Source organism: Aquarana catesbeiana, linkage group LG08 (assembly GCF_042186555.1).
Source record: "Aquarana catesbeiana isolate 2022-GZ linkage group LG08, ASM4218655v1, whole genome shotgun sequence".
NCBI lineage: Eukaryota > Metazoa > Chordata > Amphibia > Anura > Ranidae > Aquarana > Aquarana catesbeiana.
Window position 1 is genome coordinate 286,847,762 of NC_133331.1, and position 24,701 is coordinate 286,872,462.

At 42.3% G+C, this 24,701-nt stretch overlaps 2 protein-coding genes across 2 annotated transcripts in view; both read left to right on the plus strand.

Moving 5' to 3' along the window:
* The first annotated feature begins 8,467 nt into the window (after positions 1-8,467).
* LOC141106595 (uncharacterized) lies at positions 8,468-20,314 on the plus strand. The gene is made up of 10 exons (XM_073597506.1): positions 8,468-8,613; positions 12,104-12,247; positions 12,867-13,023; positions 13,540-13,634; positions 13,725-13,887; positions 15,490-15,587; positions 15,712-15,861; positions 15,970-16,023; positions 16,519-16,642; positions 19,444-20,314. Exons 1-10 carry the CDS (start codon positions 8,536-8,538, stop codon positions 20,163-20,165), a joined length of 1,785 nt encoding a protein of 594 aa, XP_073453607.1. The 5' UTR covers positions 8,468-8,535; the 3' UTR covers positions 20,166-20,314.
* A 3,302-nt stretch (positions 20,315-23,616) lies between these two features.
* Positions 23,617-24,701, plus strand: part of LOC141106770 (uncharacterized) — a 177,774-nt gene continuing 176,689 nt past the window's right edge. Inside the window, 1 exon segment of the mRNA XM_073597697.1 lies at positions 23,617-23,764. Coding sequence (XP_073453798.1) covers positions 23,687-23,764 — 78 coding nt within the window. The 5' untranslated portion in view covers positions 23,617-23,686.

Consider the following 24,701-nt stretch of genomic DNA (forward strand, 5'->3'; position numbering starts at 1 on the left):
CAATAAAATAAAGTTCTCTTTGGTAAACCATAGTGTGGACTTTCGTTTTGTTTTTGTTACCACTAATCACAATTACTTGTTCTTCATCAGCAACACTATGAGGAAGAGTTATCATTATGTGGCCTGTGCAGAAAGTTATGTGTAAGCAAACAGTAAAATGATTATCTTCTGAACATCCTGGTAGAGCTAAAAAAAAAAGGACATGAGAACCATGTATCTAGTCAGTTGGCCTGTGTTGGTCCAATAAGGACTAGGCATCGGGCCTTTGGAAAAAGTTATGTGTGAATAGACAGTAAATAGATTATCTGCTGAACATCTTGGCAGAGCTAAAGAGGGGCATAAGAACCATGTATCTAATCTGTTGGCCTGTGGTTGTCAGAGGGTATGGGTACTTACCATGGGGAAATTGATACAGGTGAAGGGAATCCACAAAAGAGAGAGAGTCGCTGCATGGTCTTGGCCCCATTTAAGTTTATCCAAAAATAAGGAGAAGATTTTAGCAGGTATAGGGGCTTTAAACACATACTGCAGTCTATACAGAGGAAAGATTGGTGTGAAACATTTGTGTTAATATCGAGGCGTAACTGGGCTACTCACTTCCATATCCTCAGGGGTGTACACAGAAAGCGTAATGATGCACAGTGAAAGTTTGAAGCAGCGGCACCCTCGTGCTAAAAGCTATTGTCATCATAGTCATACAATTAAAAAACAAGGAAAAAAAATAGTGCAGCACTAATTAATTAGAAGAAAAACTCTACACCTTTTTACATGCAAAATACACAAAAATATTATAAAAAAAAAGAAAGTTCTTTGATATAGACAGTCCTAAAACCACATAGTCCCAACTTCAGAGAAAAGTGAAATCTCAATCATTGATTATATGTAGTGAATCCACAAGCAAAATCTTCACCCAGTACACCTACTGTATATGTCTATATTGCTCACCTTTGATTATAGACCTCTTAATAAACCAGGTCTATACACACTCATAGAAAAATTATGAAAAGAGAGGGTTCCACCATTCCTTCTTATCTGAAAAACATGAACATGGACGGATTAAATCCAGCATCTTACTCGTGTATCCAGAGTAGCTCAGCAGAGGGAGAAACGCTTCATAGTGCTCACTGTGAACCTAAAAAAAAAAGAAACAGCCATACACTGCTCTTTAAGTTGCTCCCCTCACAATGACAGTAAAAAAATTGTTTAGCTTAATAAATTAACTCAGAGACAGCTTTCTCCACTGGAGCACTGCTTCTGCCAAGATAGCATTGCAGGGGTTACATAAACTTCTTCCTTCGTATAGATAACCAAAATCCACTTATAGACCTCTTAATAAACAAGGTCTATACACATATAGGTCTATACACACTATAAATGATAAAAAGAGAGGGCTCTACCATTCCTCTTCAACCTCAATTCATGAACATGGATAGCTTAAATCCAGCATCTCATCCGGTATGTCTAGAGTAGCTCAGAAAAGGGAGAAACATATCATAGTGTTCACTGTGAACTTAAATAAACAGTCGTACACCTACGAAAATCACTCACCTATAACAAAGCATACTGCTCCTTTAAGAAACAAACCTGTAACTATCCAAACGTGCACTTTACAAGAGGTCTATCAAAGCTTAATTTAACTTAAATGAACTCAGAAACCGTTCTCTCCCCTGGGTCTGTGCTTGTATCAAGATGGCATCGCAGGGGTTACATAAACATCTTCCTCTTTATAGACAGACAAAAATACACTTATAGACCTCTTAATAAACAAGGTCTATACACACTCATAGATAAATGATGCAAAAAGAGGGTTCCACCAGCCCTCCTCAACCACAATTCATGAACATGGATAGATTAGATCCAGCGTTTTAATTTTGTATGTCCAGAGTAGCTCAGAAAAGGAAGAAACACATCATAGTGCTTACTGGGAACTTCAATAAACACTCACACACCTACGATAATCACTCACTTGTAACAAAAAATACTGATCCTTTAAATACCAATCCTGTAACTAGCCAAATACATGTGTTCTTCAAAGTGCTTCTTTCACAACGACAGTGAAAACAGTGTGAAACCTTCACCATAAAGTGCATGCAGTCTGCTTATCTTGTTGCCAGGACCCCTTAAATAGAAGAGGTCTATTAAAGCTTAAAACATTAACCCACTGGCTCGGTTCTTCTACCAAGTTGGCATTGCAGGGGTTACATAAATTTCTTCTTTCTTCTAGATAGCCAAAAATCCACTTATAGACCTCCTAATAAACAAGTTCTATACACGCTCATAGATAAATGATGAGAAGATAGGGTTCCACCATTCCTCCTCAACCACAATTCAAGAACATGGCTAGATTAGATCCAGTGTCTCATCTTGTATGTCCAGGGTAGCTCAGAAGAGGAAGAAATACATCATAGTGCTCACTGGGAGTCTCAATATACAATCACACACCTACAAAAATCACTCACCTGTAACAAAGGATAGTGCTCCTTTAAACAGCAGTCATGTAACATATAGTCATGTGACATGTACTCTTTAAAGTGCTCCTTTCACAATGACTGAAAACTGTTTAAAATCTTCACAAAGTGCACACAATCTGCTCAGGACCCCTTACATAAAGAAGGTCTGGCCAAACTTAAAGTGTTTGTTAACCCTGTTCCCTTAAAGCAGATTAAACAGCTCAGTGCTTGTGCTGTCTAATTTGCCCCTCTCTAAACTGTAAAAAATCTGGCTGATCTTACCACTTCCTGTGTCCCCCTCTCTGCGCTGACCACGATAATCAGGGCTGCGTGAATTTACACTCTGCAGAGATCAGTGTGGAGAGGTCTAAGAGCTGATTGGAGGGAAGGGACTCCCCCTTCACACAGGAACAGAGCTGAGGCTGTCAATCTGCTGAAGGTCCCTCCCCTGTCACCATTTTTCACTTGGTGTCAGGAAAACTTGTTAAAAGTGATTCATGCAGATAGCAGAGGAATAAAGCAGCAGACAAAAATGACACTTAGGCTGCATTTTTGCCGCAATTTTGCACAGGTCACCAATGTAAAAAGTAGAAAGACGCCTGTAATCTGCACCAAAGAAGGTCATGTTCTTTTTTGAGCTTAAGGCGTTTTTCTGGTGTTTTGCTTCAGGTGACAAAACACTCAGATGTGAACAGGTGCCTTTGAAATGAATGTTGGGCGTTTCTCGTGCGTTTTTTCAGGCGTTTTACGAGCTGAAAACGCTCAGGTGTGAGTGCAGCCTTAGTGCTTTTAATTGAGACAAGTACACACTATAGTGGGATATGCTTTGTTAATATTTCATGTCTGAGGTTTGCAACCACTTTAAAGTAATTGTAAAGGCTGAAGGCTTGGGGTGGAGGAACTTGACTGGCATTCACCTCAACCTGATAGAACACCTTTGGGATGAATTAGAGCGGAGACTGTAAGCCAGGCATTCTTGTCCAACATCAGTGCCTGACCTCACAAATGCTCTTCTGGAAGAATGGTCACACATTCCCATAGACACACTCCTAAACCTTGTGGACAGCCTTCCCAGAAGAGTTGAAGCTGTTATAGCTGCAAAGGGTGGGCCAACTCAATATTGAACCCTACGGACTAAGACTGGGATGCCATTAAAGTTCATGTGTGTGTAAAGGTAGGTGTCTCAATACTTTTGACAATATAGTGTGTGTGTGTATGTATGTATGTATGTATGTAGGTATGTGTGTGTATATATATATATATATATATATATATATATATATATATATATATATATATATATACATATATATATGTGTGTGTATATGTATATATATATATATATATATATATATATATATAATATATTATGAAAAACTGCAGTTATGAATGGTGGTGAAAACACCTCAAATAGAAACTTCACAAAATTGTGCAGGGATATGCGATATAAACCAAAATCCCCAAAATATACGGTAAATGAACAGTATCAGAGAATTATATAAAAAAAGCAATTTAGCTGCATATATGAATAATGGTGGAACCCCCTCATAAATAAAAAACTCCACAAAAATTAGCAAAAAGTGCAAAATATAACAAAGTCCAAATAGTATGGTGATATCTTGACAAATATAGTTCCTAATTAATGGGCAGTCCAGTGTATACTTTTGTGCTTCGATTGTAACACCATGTGAGCTCCACCACCAGCTCCACCATACGCTCACTTCTGAATTTGACCTACAGAGTAGGTCCTAAAGCTCCTTCCCCCACTAGGGGTCTCATCCACTGGCTTAGATCTCCCCAAATTCACCAACACTTCTCCATAATTATACCTCCTGGATCAGCAATCTTTTACATGCAGGCTTCAGCTCAGAAGAGATCATAAAGGCCATCATCATACTTACGTTATACCATAATAGAAAGCTCAAAATTTATAAAAAATTCAGGAATACACTCAAATCCAGTCTGGATGTCATAAAACCGGCATCACTCTATGCCAGGCTAAGAGACCTAATTTCTGGTCTGGTACGATGACATCGTAGACAGCGCCACTCATGTGTTTCATCACTCATCAAGTAACTTCTTCAAGGAGAAGCCTCCTTGATGCTTCTTAAGGGGGCCATGTATTAAAATAACCCCTGCATATTACGAGGGGGGGGGGGGGGGCTGCTAAGTATTGAGCCTTACCTAGAAAAAATTGAGCTAGGAAGCTGTAACTGCCACACTATTCTACATATTCCCCCAGGAAGTCAATGCACTTGCGACATCTGTCCTGCAGCTTCTTAAGTTCCTGCAAATAAAATTCTTCCGACTGCTGGTGTAACCACTCATTTGCAGCATTAATTGCCTCAGGAACACTCCCAAATTGTTCTCCCTTTAGGTCAGGGTTTCTCAGCCAGGGTTCCTCCAATGGTTGCTAGGGGTTCCTTGAGCAATGACCAATTTTTCCGTCTCAGATAAGTTCCCAGTGACACCAATGATCTTTTTAGTTATCTGTAGGGGGGAAATTCTTCCCCAAGACCATAGATGTAAGGAGCACTCTTCCACTGACCATTACACCAATGTATCATGAGTTGTAGATATAGCCATTTTTAACAGGGGTTCCCTGAGACCGAAAGGTTTTTTTAAGGGTTCCTCTGTGTTGAAAAGGTTGAGAAAGTCTGCGTTAGGTGTTTTCTGAGATTGGGGAACAGAAATAGTCAAAAGGAGTCAGGTCGGACGAATAGCGTGGATGGGGCATCACTTGAAAGCCCAAGGAGGTCAGTTTTGCCTTTGTTTCACCTGAAGTGTTTGACTAGGCGTTGTCAAGCAACAGGATGACACCTTTGGAGAGCTTTCCTCAACATTTTTCCTTGATATTTTGCCTCAACTTCGTCATTAAAGCACAGTTATATGTTGCATTGATGGTTGAATCCTTTTCGAGGTAGTCCACCAGCAAAACTCCCTTCTTATCCCAAAAAAACTGTTGCCATTTGCTTCTGCACTGACCTTTGCACACAGACCTTCTTTGGCCTGGGGGAACCACACTGCCTCCATTCCTTATACTGTTCATTTGTCTCAGGATCATGACAGTAGATCCATGTCTCATCACCAGGTACCGGTTTGTCCAGGAAATCTGACTCATTGCTTGCAAAATGTTCCAAAACAGCCACCGATGTCTCCACACGTTTCCTCTTTTGTTCGCTTGTCAAAAGTATTGGGATCCACTTTGCTGCAAGCTTTCTCATTTCCAAGTCAAGGTGGATAATGGCACCAACTCTCTCATGCGATATTCCCAGATATGTAGCAATACTTTTGGGTAATATTCGACGGTCCTCCATGATCATGTCATGGATGGATTTCACATTTGCAGGCACACAGACAGAAACAGGCTTTCTACTACCCTGTTTCCCCGAAAATAAGACCTAGCGTGGTTGTCAGTGATGTCTGCAATATAAGCCCTACCCCCCAAATAAGCCCTACCCTGTTTCCCCGAAAATAAGCCCTACCCTGAAAATAAGACCTACAAGGACTTTAACTAGGGCTTATTTGGGGGGTAGGTCTTATATTGCAGCCATCACCGACAATCATGCTAGATCTTATTTTCGGGGAAACAGGGTAGGGCCCTCACTTTCAAAACCAAAATGGCCAGGTTTAAAATTGACAACCCAATGTTTATCTGTTGCATATGAAGGACCACTGTCACCCAAAGTTTGTGACATTTCATCATGGATCTGCTTCCCACCTTTCCCTTGGAGAAACAGGAACTTGATTATTGTCCTATACTCTTCCACATTGAATTTTTCTGGAGGTGCTGCCATGTTCACTTTGGCCCTAAAAAAGAGAGATTAGTTAAAATCATAGGTAGTTGATTTTTGCACCATTTAATATGGACAAATTGGCCAGAGCACCCTGCAATTTACAGCTTCCTGGCTCAATTTTTTCTGGTTAAGGCTCTTTATTATGGTAAAAGTGTGATGATGGCATTTTATGATCCCGTTTTGAGCTTAAGCCTGCATTTAGAAGATTGCTCATCCAGGAGGTGGAATCGTGGAGAAGTGTTGGTGAATTTGGAGAGATCTAAGCCCAATGGATAAGACCTCTAAGTGGGGGGAAGGTGCTTTTGGGACCTATTCACATATAGGTCAAATACAGAGGTCAGCAAAATGTGTGGCTGGTGGCAGAGCTCACGCAATGTTATAAATGAAGCATTAAAGTAGACACAGAACTGCACATTAATTAGGAGCTATATCTATCAAGATTTCACCATACTATTTGGACTTTGTTGTATTTTGCACATTCTTGTGGATTTTTTTTTCCCGTGAGGGGGTTCCACCATTACTCATAATTGCAGCTGAACTGTTTTTTTTTTTTTATATATCATTCTTTTATACTATTTGTTTATATTATTTGGATTGTGGTATATATTGCACATCCCAGCACAATTTTGTGAAATTAGTGTTTGAGGGGTTCTCACCACCATACATAATTGCAGTTTTTATATATATATATATAGCATTTTATATAATTTTTATACTATTTGTTTATATCATTTGGATTTTGGTATATATTGTGCACTTTTGCACACATTTCTCTATTTAGGGGTTTCCACCACTATTCATAATTGTTATATTTCATGATATATTTGCACTTTGTATAGTTTCTTTGAGTACTCGGGTGGTTTATTGATGCATATAAAAAAAAAAAGTTTTTCACCATCATTCATATATGACATATTGAGTACCAAATAGGCTAGGGGGGGGGGGGGGGGGGTGAACACATAACAGTGTCAAGCTGCATTCCCACCATATAGATTGCACTTAATTGTCTTGCAGATAGTAGAGTGGTGATATTTTACATATTTCCTCCAGAGATTGCTAGGGGCTCCTTGAGCAATGAGCACTTTCTGCCTCTCAGATAAGTTCCTACTGACACTATTGACCTTTTCAGCTATCTCTAAGGAGAACTCTTCCCAATGATCACACTAATGCAGTGTCAGTGGGAGGAATAGTGACCCATCACTGGTATCAGTGGGAGGAATAGTGCCCCATCATTGGTATCAGTGGGAGGAATAGTGCCCCATCATAGGTATCAGTGGGAGGAATAGTGACCCATCACTGGTATCAGTGGGAGGAATAGTGCCCCATCATTGGTATCAGTGGGAGGAATAGTGACCCATCATTGGTATCAGTGGGAGGAATAGTGCCCCATCATAGGTATCAGTGGGAGGAATAGTGACCCATTTTTGGTGTCAGTGGGAGGAATAGTGACCCATTGTTGGTGTCAGTGGGAGGAATAGTGACCCATTGTTGGTGTCAGTGGGAGGAATAGTGCTCCATTGTTGGTGTCAGTGGGAGGAATAGTGTCCCATCATTGGTATCAGTGGGAGGAATAGTGTCCCATCATTGGTATCAGTGGGAGGAATAGTGACCCATTGTTGGTGTCAGCGGGAGGAATAGTGCCAAAAGGGCCAGACAAAGGCAAGCAAAGGTCCAAATTCACCTCCCCGGGCCACAGTTTGGAGGCCACACTGCACTAATGTTTCATGAGATGTAAGTATAGCAATTTTTAGCAGGGTTTCCCTAAGACGGGAACGTTTTTGCAAGGGTTCCTCTGTGTTGGAAAGGTTGAGGAAGTCTGCTCTAAGCACTGGTGGGAGAAGCCTGCCTGCATGACAGTGGAGGTGAGAGCCCTAAGGCGATGTCGAGGTCCACAGAGGATAAGCTCCTCGGGGCAGCCATATTGTTGTGGCTCATATATGAAGACATTATATTACAAAGTGCTATGCAAACTGTTGGTCCAATATAAATCCTGTACACCAATAATAATAACAATGTTGGCATTCAACTGAGTGAACATGTCACATGTCTTAGACATTCATCCTACTCTCAGCCGACGACAATTTTTTGGTGGGTATTGGTAGAAGTCCTCAAGTTTGAGCATTATTTCACAAATAACAGCGTGTTCCTTCAAATCTGCTGGGCTACAACAAAATGGCCGAGAAGAACCAATCACAAAAGAGCTTTCCTTTTACCCATGACGCCAATCATGGGGGGGGGGGGGATGGGTGCTATTGTTGCAGGAAGTGAATGGGACAGAGTTGGGAGCGATGGAGGCAAACTGTACCGACCTGACGGAGAGGATATTACGGCTCACCCTGGAGATCATCTACCTGCTGACCGGGGAGGTGAGGAGGATTCTGGGAGCTCCGTTTTATTCCAACAATCAAATCGACGCAAAGAGTCTAATAAATATATTTGTAATTTCCTGGGATTTTTTTGTAATATATTTTTTTTTTCGTTTTAAATGTTTTTATTATGTTTTTATAAGTTTAAACAACAGATATAGTAATATTTTTACAAGTTACAAGTTACAAAAGTTACAAAATTTTACAGAATTTGTGTTACTGACAGCTGGATCATTTATAAGCTTTTTTTTTTTTTTTTTTTTTTCCCACTTTTTTAATTTTTTTTTTATTTTTTTCCCGGACAAGCTACTAAATCGTCACGGATAAACTTTTTTTCCTGAATTAAATTTTCCTGATATCTGATCATTTTAAACAAATTTTTTTGCTGCCAAAATTGATGAAGATTTTGGGATCGTCGTTTTAATCCACCAGGAAGTGTTTAAAGGACATTATTTTTTGTTTGCTATTTTTTAATTGCCAAAAAATAAATAAAAAATGACACAGTTCTATAAACAACTTTTTTTTGTACGGAAAACTGGATGAAATTGGGAAAACAAGAAAGGCACCAGAATATAATGGCATGGTGATCATACGTAATCTTACACATAGATTCCGCTTCCTAAAGAGGTAGGACTCAAACCATATTCCCTTGTCCAAAATTGTCCTGTATGCTGACGCCTTAAGAGTTCCTTTCACTGGAACTAAGTGGCCAAGCCCAACCCCTGAAAAACAACCCCCCATCATAATCCCCCCTCTACCAAATGATTTGGACCAGAGCACAAAGCAAGGTCCATAAAGACATGGATGAGCGAGTTTGGGGTGGAGGAACTTGACTGGCCTGCACAGAGTCCTGACCTCAACTCGATAGATCACCTTTGGGATGAATTAGAATGGAGACAGCGAGCCAGGCCTTCTCGTCCAACATCAGTGCCTGACCTCCCAACTGCACTTCTGGAAGAACAGAACATAATTTTAAGGAGGAGAAACTAAATCGGGGGGCCACCCGCAAGATTATGGGATGGCCCCAACTTTTAGGTAACAAAACGGTCAGATCCTCCAAACCTGATTATACTATATCATCAAAAGTATTGGGACGCCTTTACACGCACATAAACTTTAATGGCAATCCAGTCTTATAGGGCGTACACACGGTCGGACTTTGTTCGGACATTCCGACAACAAAATCCTAGGATTTTTTCCGACGGATGTTGGCTCAAACTTGTCTTGCATACACACGGTCGCACAAAGTTGTCGGAAAATCCGATCGTTCTAAACGCGGTGACGTAAAACACGTATGTCGGGACTATAAACAGGGCAGTGGCCAATAGCTTTCATGTCTTTATTTATTCTGAGCATGCGTGGCACTTTGTCCGTCGGATTTGTGTACACACGATCGGAATTTCCGACAACGGATTTTGTTGTCGGAAAATTTTATCTCCTGCTCTCCAACTTTGTGTGTCGGAAAATCCGATGAAAAATGTCCGATGGAGCCCACACACGGTCGGAATTTCCGACAACACGCTCCGATCGGACATTTTCCATCGGAAAATCCGACCGTGTGTACGGGGCATTAGTCTGTAGGGTTCAATATTGAGTTGGCCCACCCTTTGCAGCTATAACAGCTTCAACTCTTCTGGGAAGGCCGTCCACAAGGTTTAGGAGTGTGTCTATGGGAATGTTTGACCATTCTTCCAGAAGCGCAGTTTTGAGGTCAGGCACTGATGTTGGATGAGAAGGCCTGGCTCGTAGTCTCCACTCTAATTCATCCCAAAGGTGTTCTATCGAGTTGAGGTCAGGAATCTGTGCAGGACAGTCAAGTTCTTCCACCACGAACTCGCTCTTCCTTTGTCTTTATGGTCCTTGCCTTGTGCACTGGTCTAAATCATTTGGTGGAGGGGGGATTATGGTGTGGGGTTGTTTTTCAGGGGTTGGGTTTGGCTCCTTAGTTCCAGTGAAAGGAACTCTTAAGGCGTCAGCATACCAAGACATTTTGGACAATTTCATGCTCCCAACTTTGTGGGAACAGTTTGGGGATTGCCCCTTCCTGTTCCAACATGACTGCGCACCAGTGCACAGAGCATGGTCCATAAAGACATAGATGAGAGAGTTTGGGGTGGAGGAACTTGACTGGCCTGCACAGAGTCCTGACCTCAACTCGATAGAGCACCTTTAGGATGAATTAGAGGGGAGACTCTGAGCCAGACCTTCTCGTCCAACATCAGTGCCTGACCTCACAAATGCGCTTCTGGAAGAATGGTCAAACATTCCCATAGACACACTCCTAAACCTTGTGGACAGCCTTCCCAGAAGAGTTGAAGCTGTTATAGCTGCAAAGGGTGGGCCAACTCAGTATTGAGCCCTACGGAATAAGACTGGGATGCCATTAAAGTTCACGTGTGTGTAAAGGCAGGCGTCCCAATACTTTTGGTAATATAGTGTATCAGCCCTCAGGTGTGGAGGTTTCCCGCACCGCTCCTGTGCGAACTCAAGCTTGTCATAGTGACTTCAGCCTGGGCTCACACAGGAGCAGTGGGGCAAACCGCATGCCATTCGGATAGGAATCGCAGCGCGTTCCTGTTCAAATTGCATGCGATTCTTTGCAGTGTGATTTGAGCCCATGGGCTGTAAGTATCGGTGCTCGTACTTGCTGGTAAAAAAAGGGTGCCGGTCAGTGGCGGCCCAGAATGTAGGGCGCATGGGTGCCACCTCTCCATCCATGTATCTGACCCCTAATCTACATGCAGGGGGCGCCGGACGTATGGATTCTGATAGGGGTTTTTTTTTCCTATGCACCTGATTAGAGCTGTAGGCTTCAAAAAAGGGTGGGCTCGAGGAGTAGAGCAGTGCGCCCCGAGCCCACCCAGTTGTGTGACATTAGCAAATTAATATTCGCTATTTTCTTCCTGCTGCTTCTTCTGGCCAAATCGGGAAGAGGGTCCTGAGACCCGTCTCCCGATAAAAAAAATATATACCACCAGCCACCACTGGTGTCGGTAGAACCCTAGCAGAAGATATTGAAAAAGAGGAGAAAGGAAAAGAAAAAGAATAATATATATATATATTTTTTTAACCTATGCAGGTCACAAGACAAAGTTTTACAGAATTCGTGTCCCTGGCAGCTGGATAATTGCAAACTTTTTGTTTCTAAAAAGTTTTTTTTTAATCATCATTGGTATATTCTTTTTTTTCTTCTTTTTTTTTTTCATGATTTTTCTTTTTTTCTGATATCTGGGAATTTTAAACAATTTTTGTAGACAAAACTGGTGAAAATATCATTACCTCTGAAAGGAAGGTGCCATTGCCCCAGAAAAGAGGGACAATGATGGCAGCTCAACAACTCCAAGGCTTATCTGCAAGTATGAGAAGAAACATCATTGAAAGAGCGATGATGTGGATCAGATCCTAGCAGAGAGGAGTGATGATGAGGGCAGCAAGTTGTAACTTCTTTTGTTGGGAAATATTTATAGTGATTACGAATCTCTCCCCACAGGATAACATAGTTGTGAAGAAGACATCAGGAGATGGACAGAACTCCATTATGGTTCCTCTACGTTCCTTACTGGTTCCAGAAAGAAACAATGAGCAGAAGATTTTGGAAGTCACTCAGAAGCTCATTGACCTCCTGACGGGAGAGGTGAGCGGTGCCAGGAATTCTGGGACATTATCCAGTAACAGACAAGGGATGTGTCTGGATGGTGACTTTATCATTGTGTGTATGTCAGGTTCCCATAAGGCTCCATACATACAGTCATATAAGACCGAGTATGATGTAAAACCGGGGTTGGGCATATTTCTACATCCAAGAAGTAGAGTTGCCGCCTCATCCCTTTAAACCCAAACGCATATGAATTACACAGGTTCTGAGGCTAGTTTAATGCAGATAAGGCACCAAGTGAGTTTAATTACCACCTTAATCAGCCACAGAACCTGTGTAATTAATATGTGTTAGGGTTTAAAGGGATGAGGTGGCAACCCTACCAAGAAGCCTTGCCTTCTATGTGAATGCAGACTTTTTTGTTTTCGGGAGTATGTCCACACATTGTACATGAGTATCGGCATATACTCACACACACAGTTGCACACATCCATTAATGTCTAAGGTGGCTGTACCAGGACCTGGGCTTCCTGGGTGTGGGAATACACTTTATTTTATGATGTACGTGACCTCATACATCTGTATACATGTGACTTAAGGCATTAAGATGTCTCCATGGAAGAGGAGAGCATTTTTAATACTTTACTTTTATATTCAGAGTGGAATCTGGAGCAATAATAATGTTGGTATCAAAGAAGAGATAAAAGAGGAAGAGGAGGATGATGGTGTTATGAAGGGGCTGGAGTGTTTAGAAGGACACAAGGATCTCTACAAGGACGTCATGATAGAGAATCAACCACCCCTCACATCACCGGGTAAGAGGAGACTTTACTGTAAAGGAGAGAGCAGTACGGAGGGTCCACCTAGATCAGCCTTTCTCAACCATTTCACCTCAGGGGAACCCTTAAAGTAATTTTCAAGTCTCTGGGAACACCTGATAAAACCCATTAATTGGGGGTCAGTGGGAACAATGCCCCTTATTTTGATGGTCAGTGAGAAGAATGCTCTTTTTTACATTGGTGGTAAGAATGGCCCCCTTACAGAGAGCTATGAATATCATTGGTGTCATACCACTGGCTCCTCTAAGTGGCATTGGCTCAAAACTATGTAGGCACCATCAAATAGGTGGTAAATCAGCCACAGCTTAAGGAACCCCTAGCCACCTCTGGAGGAACGCTAGTTGAGAACAGCTGACCTACATCCACCATCATCTGACCCAATGATCTGAACGCCCTTACACGTTACGTCCAATCAAGCATTTATTGTCCCTTGTTTATTAAGAGGTCTATAAGCAGTGCTTTGTATTCAGTGTGTGTGTGTGTTTCTTACAGATGGATCCAGTAATGGGAACCCACCAGAGAGATGTCCCCGTCCTCTGAATTACCGGGATTTCACACCGGAAGATCACACCATTCCTCATCATCGGGTACAAGATCAATAATCACTAATAGCTACATTATGATCTGTACATTAGCTTCATTTTTACTTTTTTTTTTTTTTTTACATTTACATTCAGAAGGAAAACTGGAGTAATTTAAATATTACTATTAAAAAAGAGATAAGGGAAGGAGAAGAAGAAGAGGAGGTTAGTGTGATGATGAAGTGCACATATTTAGAAGGACACAAGGATCTCTACAAGGACGTCATGATGGAGAATCTGCCACCCCTCACATCTCCAGGTAAGAGGAGACTTTATTGTAAAGGAGAGAGCAGTAAGGAGGGTCCACCAAGATCCACCATCATCTGATAAACATATAGAAACAATGTATTCAGTCATAGTTACATTGTATGGTTGAATAAAGACACCAGTCCATCCAGTTCAACCTGTGTGGGTGTGTTTATGTCAATACCATTTCCCATATCCCTGTATATTGTGTTCGCTAATATGCCCATCTAAGAGTCTTTTTTTTTTAAATATTCCACCAATTGTGGAAAGGAGTTCCACATCCTTACCGGGATCCTTACTATGACAGTAAAGAACCCCCTATGTAGTTTAAGGTTAAACCACTTCTCCACCAAGTTAAGTGAGTGGCCGCGTGTCTTTGAGACTGAATAGTTTCCTCCCTGTGCTAGAATCACCATTGAGATATTTGTATGTCGCTATCATATCTCCTCTCAAGTGTCTCTTCTCCAGGGAGAATAAGGTTGGTGCTTGTATTCCTTCCTCATAACGAAGGTCCTCCAGTCCCCTTATTAGCTTTGTTTCCCTTCTCTGGACCCTCTCCGGTTCCAGCACATCCTTCTTAAGGACTGGTGCCCAGAACTAGACAGAATACTACAGATGCAGCCAAACTGAGTTTGTAAATGACAGAATTTTAGTTTATCCCCTTTTTAATGCATGCCAATATTCTGCTGGCCTTGCTTGCTACAGCTTGGCATTGCATGACGTCGCTGAGCCTGTCATCTACTAGGACCTCCAGATCTTTTTCCATCCTGGATTCCCCCAGAAATTCTCCCCCTAGCAAGTAACTTGTATTCATATTTTTAGCCCCAAACTTTACATCTTTCAACATTAAACCTCATTTGCCATGTAGTTGCCCACTTCTTTATCTTTTTGAGGTTTTCTTGTAAAGTTTCTATATCCTGCTGTGAAATGATTGCCCTGCTTAGCTGTGTATCATCAGCAAACGCTGGGATTGAGCTATTTATATCAGCGTCTTTATTATATATAAATTAAACAGAATTAGTCCCAGGACAGAGCCTTGGGGTACCCCACTTACCACTCCAGACCATTCTGAGTACTCGCTATTTATCACCAGCCTTGTAACCAGTTTTCTATCCAGGTACGTACCCCATGGTCCATGCCAACACAACTATTCCTAAATTAGGTGTTAATGGGGGACTGTATTGAATGCTTTTGCACAATCCAGATACACCACATCCACAGGCCTTCCTTTATCTAGATGGCAGCTCACTTCCTTGTAGAATGCTAAAAGTTTAGTCTGGCAAGAACGATCTTTCGTAAAATCCATGCTGATTACTGCTAATGTTACTGTTTTCATCAGAAAATTATTGGGTTGTCCCTTATCACCCCCCCTCCAATAGTTGGCAAACTATCGATGTTAGACTGACTGGTCTGTAGTTTCCAGGTATATATTTCTGATCTTTTTTAAAATATTGGTACCATGTTGGCTTTTTGCCAATCAGCTGGTAACATTCTAGTCACTAAACTGTCCATAAAAATTAGGAGTAATGGTCTGGCTTATTACCTGGCTAAGTTCTTTGAGGACTCTCGGGTGTAAGCCATCAAGTGTAAGTCAGTGTGTGTGTGTTTCCTACAGATGGATCCAGTAAAGGAAACCCTTCAGAGAGCTCTCCCCATTCTCAGCATTCCTGGGATGCCATACTGGAAGATCACAACTATGCATTACATGATCAGGTAGATAGGACTAATTATCTAGAACTAAATAATGATTCTATGCTATAAGAGGACATTCTTCTATTTTTCTTTTATTCTTTTTTTTTTTTTTTAACCTATGTATTCTATCATCTTTGGGGTTTAGGGTGAAGAACCGAAAGGCATCAAATTTGAGGTTAAGAAGGAAGAAGAAGAGATGTTCGTGAGTGGAGCTCAGCAGTCCATGGAGATGGGTGGTCCTCTGTATTCCCGGAATTCCATACAGAAAGATATCAACATCTCTTGCCATGATCAGGTAGATGGGACCAAGCAAAAGTAACTGAAAATTATTTTAAACTATGAGGTGCCATCTCTTATTTGCAGTAACTTTTTCATGTTTTATTTAATCATCTTTGGGGTTTAGGTTGGAGAACTGAAAGACATCAAAGTTGAAGGTAAAAAGGAAGAAGAAGAGATGGTGAGTGGAGATCAGCAGTCTATGGAGGAGGGGAGATGATTATGAAAAGTAAACAGGAGGAATCCTCTCTGGTGACAAAGGCACCTGAATGTAGAAAGGATTCCTTACTGGAGGCTGACATGTCAACCCTACTCTGGAACCTTTCCATGTGCTAGACACGCTGTCCCTCGCCAAATGCGCACTGCCTGCATTGGGACAGTGCTATTTATCAGCACTGCCCACAATAAAGATGGCCTCTGAGGTCATCCACAGCAGCAGCATACAATCGGATGGCTGTTGCCTTGATAATGTCTACGGAGGCCCCAGAGGAACAAGAGTACCTCTTGTCCACCATCCTTTCTGCATAATGACTGTCGAACAGCGCCACCTGTGCAGGGAGGCCAAACTACACCTGCCTACACCATTGAACTCAAACTTGCCTCTAAACTGTATTCGATTATATTCTTTTTTGTAGTCTCAGGATAATAGTGCTCACTGTCATTTTGTCATTTTTAGGGAGAAGTGATGGGTATAAAACCTGATGTCACAGAGGCAGAAAAGATGCATGCAAGCTGTTATCAGTTGTCTGTAGAAGAAGTTGAAATGATGGTGACAATTACGAAGGAGGATGTCAGTTCAGGTATTAGATACAAAAATGGAGCACTCCATATTTTTATTTCATTTTTTTTTTTCATTTCAATTTATTTTCATCAAGTCCAGACATGCAGATTGATCAAAACCGTCAAAATTTTTAGATATCGTGCACTATCCTTAAAATAATAACATTGGCTTGTCATGATGTGATGGAAAAGTATCCAGTGTACCTATACCACATCCTATGCATTGGAGACTACACCATATGAAAGATCCATCTCCATTCCTAACCCACTTGTGGACCGCTCGCCTGCAATGTTCTGCGGGCGGGTGGCCTGTTCAGGCACACCGACATACCTGTATATCGCTGGGTACAAGGGGCGCGTGCGTGCCCCCCGCCCGTCGACTTCTGCTGTGATTGTACACAGCGAGAGTTTGTCAGCAGGTCCCGGCCAATGATTCATGGCTGGGACCTGCTGATCGGCTGTGTGAAATCACAGCCCAGAACCCTGTGTTGACAATTAACTCAGAGGGTACAGAGGGAACAATCTCTGTTTCTTCTCCCTGCAGGGAGAAGGGAGAAGAAACAAATAATTTTTTTCAGTAAAAAGCAGCACACATTAGACAGATTAACACTTTTTTAGGCACACACTTAACCCCTTGATTGCCTGAGATGTTAACCCCTTCCCAGCCAGTGTCATTAGTACAGTGACAGTGTATCACTGGGTCACTGTATTAGTGTCGGTTAGCCAGTTTCCCCCCCGTGTAATTTAGTTTTAGATTGGCTGCTGCACTATAACAGTCCTAATATAAGTAGCTGATCACACCGTTAATAGTAAAAAAAAAAAATCCCGTTTTTATGCCATAGTTTATAGACACTATAACTTTCACGTAAACCAATAAAAAAAACCCAGTGGTGATCAAATGTAACCAAAAGAAAGCTCTATTTGGGTGAAAAAATTATATACTCTACATTTTGTCTGGGTACAGAGTTGCATGACATCAAAAATGTCAGTTAAAGTAGCGCAGTGCTGAATAGCAAAAACAAATGGCCTGGGCATAACATGGGGGGGGCAAAAACTTTCCGGTGCTGAAGTGGGTAATCTATAACGTAACGTGTTCCCAAACAATGAGGTGGAGGAAGATCCTTTTGTGTTTCTTGCTATCTAGTCATTAGCAGGGCTTTTTTTCAGCGGGAATGCAGTACCGGCACCTCCCAGGACTGAATGTATTTAATGGCAAGGAGTGCTGGGTTGTGCTGCAGGGTCAACTGATACTGGCTGCTGGGGGATCTATTGTCACTGGAGGGGATCTATTTTTGCACAGGGGGTCTATTTTTGCTGGGGAGGTCTATTGTTGCTGGTGGGGGATCTATTGTTGCTACGAGTGTGTCTTATGTTGCTAGCAGGGATCTACTGTTGAAGAAGGGGGTCTTTTGTTGCTGGCTGCTGGTGGGTCTATTGGGTCTATACCGGCGAGAAGCCCTTTTTATGTCCCGAGTGCGGCAAGTGCTTCCAGAGGAAAGGAAACCTTAACGTGCACATAAGAATTCACACCGGCGAGAAGCCGTTTTCCTGTTGCGAGTGCGGAAAGCGCTTCTCTGAAAAAGGGCCCCGTGATAAGCACATGAGGATTCACACCGGGGAGAAACCGTTTTCCTGCTCAGAATGCGGCAAGTTTTTTGCGTACAAAATGTCACTGAGTTTCCACCAGAAGACACACCACCGGACTCCGCTGAAAACCGATGGTGAAGTTCTATAGGTTGAATGGTTATCTCTGTAGAGCAATCGTACAATAAAGAGGCCCGTCTGAAAGAATCAGCCAACCCATATGGAATATTTTCGTTTTATGGTTGTGGTGTGATGCTAGGGGAGGTATACTGTTGCAAGCAGCCCATTGTTGCTGGGGGATCTGTTGTTGATGGGGGCAGGGCTGTCTTAATGCATGGGCACACTTGGGCACTGCCTGGGGGCCCTGGGTGCATGGGGGGGGGGCCCCATGCTAATCTTGCATTACATCATACTTGCCAACTGTCCCGGATCTGCTGGGATAGTCATGCTTTGTACTAAGCTTTCTTGGGATGGCCAGCATCTCGGGAACCTGTACTTTGCCCCCCTGATTCCAGTATCTTGCCCTCCTGATCCCCACCCTATACTTTGCCCTTTTGCCCCCCCCCCCCCCTGTACTGGGCCCTTTACGTTAAATTAGTCTTTGATTTATGGCATGTTTTCTTATTGTTTAAAATCTATTTTTATTGAAAGTGCTAATAAATACTGAGAGTAGATGCGTAAATCTGGGCCATGCTGGTAGGGACCCCAGTGCATTACTTTGCCCAGGGGCCCATGATGCTATTAAGATGGCTCTGGATGGGGGGGGGGGGTCTATTGTTGCTGGCTGCAGGGGATCTATTTTACTGCTTTTCTTGTTATCATTGACACATTCCATACCAATTACTTAGCACCGCCAATGTTACTTGGTTCTGCATTTTCTAAAAGGGGTGGTATTGGGAGGTGAGTAGGGGTTGTAAACAAGGTGCGGTTCTCAGAGGTGGGTAGGGGGCAGAGACAAGGGGTGACTCTGAAAGGGGGAATTCCTACACCTATTCTTTGAGGGAAAAAAAGCCCTGGTCATTAGTGTATGTACACCTCCAGCCAGTGCACTATAGTTGCTTTGGTTGCGATGTACACCTTATCTGACTTCTATCCTTGCGTTGTTGCTGCTATCACTGTCTTCAATTCTGTGCCAGAGATCTAGCCAGGGAACAGTTGACTAATAGACTAACATAAATGATTACTGAATGCAAAAATGTGAACAATGCTGCTAATATTAAATAAAAAATGTCAACAGGAGGAGCCAACGTCCAGAAGAGGAAGGAACGTCTTATTTTACCTGCAGATAATAACAAAGAAGATAATGGCGTGGCCCAGTGTCCTTCAGGAGTAATCACTGTTACTCAAAATATACATCACAAGCTTAATCCTCTGGTAAGATCAACAGATCCGTTTAATTCTAAGGACCCAAAAAATAAATTACATACTATGCTCCCAAAGGCCCAGCCAAGCTTTCACATTCCAGCACAACCACCACGTCCCTCTGATCCCAAGGAAGCTTCTCCCAGTAAGTTACATTCTTTTCAGGGTTGTGAAAAGTCAAGCCTAAAAAATCGAGACCTGGTTGTAAATTGGAGAACTAACACCAGCAGAAAACCCTTTCCGTGTTCCGAGTGCGAGAAGTCCTTCAAAACGAAATCAGATCTATTTCAACACCACAGAGTTCACACCGGCGAGAAGCCCTTTTTATGTCCCGAGTGCGGCAAGTGCTTCCAGAGGAAAGGAAACCTTAACGTGCACATAAGAATTCACACCGGCGAGAAGCCGTTTTCCTGTTGCGAGTGCGGAAAGCGCTTCTCTGAAAAAGGGCCCCGTGATAAGCACATGAGGATTCACACCGGGGAGAAACCGTTTTCCTGCTCAGAATGCGGCAAGTTTTTTGCGTACAAAATGTCACTGAGTTTCCACCAGAAGACACACCACCGGACTCCGCTGAAAACCGATGGTGAAGTTCTATAGGTTGAATGGTTATCTCTGTAGAGCAATCGTACAATAAAGAGGCCCGTCTGAAAGAATCAGCCAACCCATATGGAATATTTTCGTTTTATGGTTGTGGTGTGATCTCTGTTCTAATTTTATTACTGACAATAAATTTGTTTTTTGATTTATACGTTTGGTTTTTTTTGTTCATCTTCACGTTGCTCAGGTTGTTTTCTATTCATGTTTTTTTTTGCCTTTCACTGTTCTGGGGTTTCTCCTCCTCTTCCAGACAGGAATTGAGGGGAAATCTCTCCAACACAGGTATCAATAAAACCATCTATTATTTAGTAGAGTTTGATCTGCTTCTTTTTTTTTTTTATAATCACTTTTTTTTTCTTAAGAGACATTTCAACATACAACATAGAAATACACATTGCACAATATAGCTATATAAATCTTTTCATTAACATACACCACACTAACCCCCCCCCCCCCGAGAAAACACATCCTTGATCATGTCCTCTTCAAAAGAGAAAAATAAAAAAATAAAAATAAAAGGAAAAAACCCACTCACAAGAACCTGAGAAAGGCTTTCACCTTCTCCATTCTGTCAGGAAAAAAAAGTTGAGGCTGGATTTCTACTTTACTGAAGTTTTCAAGGAACAATAGTCAAGACTCAGGTTGTCCTTCTTTCTTACGTTACATAAAGATATGTATTGCACGACAGCAATAAAATAAAGTTGTCTGTGGTAAACCATAGCGTGGACTCCCGTTTTGTTTTTGTTATCACTGATCACAATTACTTGTTCTTCAACAGCAACACTATGAGGAAGAGTTATCATTACGTGGCCTGTGCAGAAGGTTATGTGTAAGAAAACAGTAAAATTATTATCTTCTGAACAACCTTGATCCTTGTAGAGCTAAAAAAAAAGGACATGGGAACCATGTATCTAGTGTCTTGGCCCGTGTTGGTAAACCATAGTGTGGACTGTTTTTGTTAACACTGATCACGATTACTTGTTCTCAGGGCTGGGACAAGGGGTGGGCAGTAGGGGAAGCTGTCCTGGGCACAGTAGAGCAAGGGGACAAAGAATGGTCACAGGGCAGTAAACCCATTTACGTTCCACAAACCCATTTACGTTACACATTCCACATCCTTGCTCTGGACACTAGACGAACTTGCCCTGGTCTTGCTTGTTCTTTATCAACCGTAAGGGTGAGTTATCGAAACTTGCCCTTTGGAGAAGGTTATAAGCGAATAGATCAGCCTTTCTCAGCCTTTTTAACATGGGTGAACCCTTCAAATAACTTTCTGGTCTTGGGGACACCTGATAATAGTTACTAAATCAAAGAAAAGCGGAGATAAAACATCTTTACCAGAGACATCAGAGGCTGGGACCCATGACCCTTCCAATCTATTAAGTAATGGAGTTTTCCATGGAAGAAATTGGAATCCAAGGTGTAGTGGACCTAGAATTCTTGAGACAGGTAGCCACAGAAAAGGTGCGAGAATATCTATTCACAAACTCCTGCTATCTGTAGTCCAATGAGCTGCAAGCCAGGCCATTCCCTGCCCCGTAGCTTCCATGACCTGGTCAGCAGGTCATTGGAGTACAAAAATGCGGTAGTTCAGTGTTTAGGTTCAGAGATGAGTCAAAAGGATGCCTGAGCTCATCTCTACAGGAAAGGATGATGGCAATGGAGGATACTGGGGTCAATGTGAGAAGACACTGGGGGATCACAGGAGAGATCACTAAGGAAAGCAGGGGGTCAGGCTGCTAGTGTATGGAGGTGTTGCTTGAACACTGAGCAAGTCGCACCCTAGCCCTCTAAGACAGTGCTACCTCCATAATTGGCTGTAGTGCCGGCAGAGGCTGGAAGCTGGTGGCTGCATACAATGGGGAAGATACCCCCTTTAACAAGGCCTCCCCATTTGCTGAGGTCCAGATTTCAAAGGGAAATAGACGGGGGGGCAGAAACATCAGAAGCCGGGACTCAAAACATTCCTTTGACAACGAAGCCCTTCTACTTTATTAAGTATTGGAGTTTTGGAGTAGGGACACTTTAGCATAAAGTGGGATCCCCACAAACATATAATTTCTGTTGTGGCGCACATGTATGCAAAACTCTTCTGAAGGTGAAGGTGATGTAATTGGGGAAACAGAGGATTTAAATACAAGGTGTCCAGTTTTTTCCTCATTCCTGTAGGTCAGCGCTTTTCTCGTTCCGTGGTACCCTGGGGTTCCTCCAGAGGTTATAAGGGGTTCCTTGAGCAAAGAACAATTTTTATCTCTCAGATAAGTAACTGTTGGCAGGTGTAGCACAAGTAAGTTTATTACTCCTCCTTTTGGTGATATAGTGGGTGGAATTAGTGTCCTTCTATATACCAGCTGACCTAGTGAGTTGGGCATCGAAACAGAACACCCCTGATCAGCACCCTGTGGAAGAGAATGGGGGAGCCCAGCTGGGCTGAGCTGCCAGGAGGAATAGATTTGGACTATTGGGTGAGGAATAAGGAACCTTGCCACCCCTGACCTTTGTTTAGCTGGTCCTGTGGCTTGGTTCACGATGTGAGGAGCACCCTAGGTGTGAAGCCACCTATGGGCAATATACTGTTAAGTGAGCGAGTTGTGCGGTAAAGCATTAAAAATGCACCTGGACTGGATGTTCTTTTATTTCGGGTAACAGGTCTATGGCCAGGAATATGGTGGCCAGCAAAAAGGGGTGACACTAAATGCTCCAAAACAACAGGTAGGTGACTGTCCCATCCAAGAAGAAGAAGCTGGGCAGGTCCAAAGCCAACATGACAAGAACCGCCATCCAATAAGGGACCCTTACACTCTGAAACCAAAGATCTGTTAGCTATTTGTAAGGGGAAGATTCTGCCCACCTGCCATAAACGTAAAAAGCATTCCTCCTAGTGATTATCATGCTAATGTACGATGAGCTGTAGATACAAAAATTAACAGCAGGGGTTTCCTGAGTAGGGTTCCCACCTCATCCATTTAAAACCGAACACATATGAATTACACAGATTCTGTGGCTGATTAAGGTGGTAATTAAACTCACTTGGTGCCTTATCTGCATTAAATTAGCCTCAGAACCTGTGTAATTCATATGTGTTCGGGTTTAAAGGGATGAGGTGGCAACCCAACCATGAGACAGGAAAGTTATTTCACGGGTTCTCCATGTTAAAAAGTTTGAGATTTGCTTCTAGGTAGCCAATGAGGATAAGCTTCTGGGGGCAGCCATATTGTTGAAGCTCAAATATGAGGACATGTTGGCATACAACTAAATGAACATGTCACATGTCCTAGAGACATTCGTCCTGTTTTTGGCTGATGGCAATTTTTGGTGGGTATTAGTAGAAGTCCCTCAAGTTTGTAAGGTATTTCATGATGAACAGCGTGTTCCTTCAGACCTGCTGGGCTACAACGAAATGGCCGAGAATAACTAATCACAGTAGACAGAGCCTGCCTTTTACCCATGATGCCAAGCTTTTTTTGGAGGGGGGATGGGTGCTATTGTTGCAGGAAGTGAATGGAACAGAGTTGGAAGCAATGGAGGCAAACTGCAGCAACCTGACGGAGAGGATATTACGGCTCACCCTGGAGATCATCTACCTGCTGACCGGAGAGGTGAGGAGGATTCTGGGAGCACAGTTTTATTCCAGCTGCAAAGTGTCTGGTGGATATATTTTTGGTTTTCTATTTTATATTAGTAGAATTTTTTATCTGACAAAAATGTACAGCTTTTTTGACTCACAACTGGGAGAATTTTTTTTTTTTTTTTTACCCTGCTACAACTTACGAGACAAAGTTTTACAGCATTTGTGTTACTGACAGCTGGAGAATTACAAACTTTTCTTGTTTTGTTTTTTTTTTTGTTTTTTGTTTTTTTCTGACAAGCTACTAATTTATCACGGGTATACTTTTTTTTTTCCTGAATTTTATTTTTCTGAAATCTGGGTATTTTAAAGAATTTTTTTGCTGACAAAACCGGTGAGGATTCTGTGATCACAATTTTATTCCAGCAGCAATCACCGGGAAATGTCTAATGGACGTTATTGTTTCTTTACTTTTTTAACTGACAAAAAAAAAAAAATGACACATTTCTATTTCTGCTTGCCGAACATATAACATAGGCGGCCCTGCTGTGCCAGATCACATACCTAGTACATGATCCGGCACTTCCGGGTAGGGGGCGGCCCGCCTGCGACCCGGTTCTGTCGTGATTTTACACAGCAGATGCCGATCAGAGGGTGCCGGCCAATAGATCATCGCCGGCACCAGCCGATCATCCGAAACACACACAGGACAGGGCTCTGCCTATCTAAACACGGCAGAGCCCTGTCCTGTCAGCGGGGAAGTAATGGATTTTAATTTCCCTGCAAAGCGGAGAATAAAATCTGTTACTTCCCCTAGTAAAAGCAGCACCCTGTGTACACATAAACACTGGCTAGGCACACGGTTAACCCTTTGATCGCCCTAGATGTTTAATCCCTTCCGTGCCAGTGTCATTAATACAGTGACAGTGCATATTTTTAGCACTGATCACTGTATTGGTGTCACTGGT

What these genes read in the sequence shown, in the direction of transcription:
- LOC141106595 (XM_073597506.1), top strand. Translation starts at nt 8,536, where the DNA reads ATGGAGGCAAACTGTACCGACCTGACGGAGAGGATATTACGGCTCACC. An exon ending in ACTATGCATTACATGATCAG is followed by an intron (nt 15,588 to 15,711) that starts GTAGATAGGACT and finishes TTTGGGGTTTAG; the next exon opens with GGTGAAGAACCGAAAGGCAT. An exon ending in ACATCTCTTGCCATGATCAG is followed by an intron (nt 15,862 to 15,969) that starts GTAGATGGGACC and finishes TTTGGGGTTTAG; the next exon opens with GTTGGAGAACTGAAAGACAT.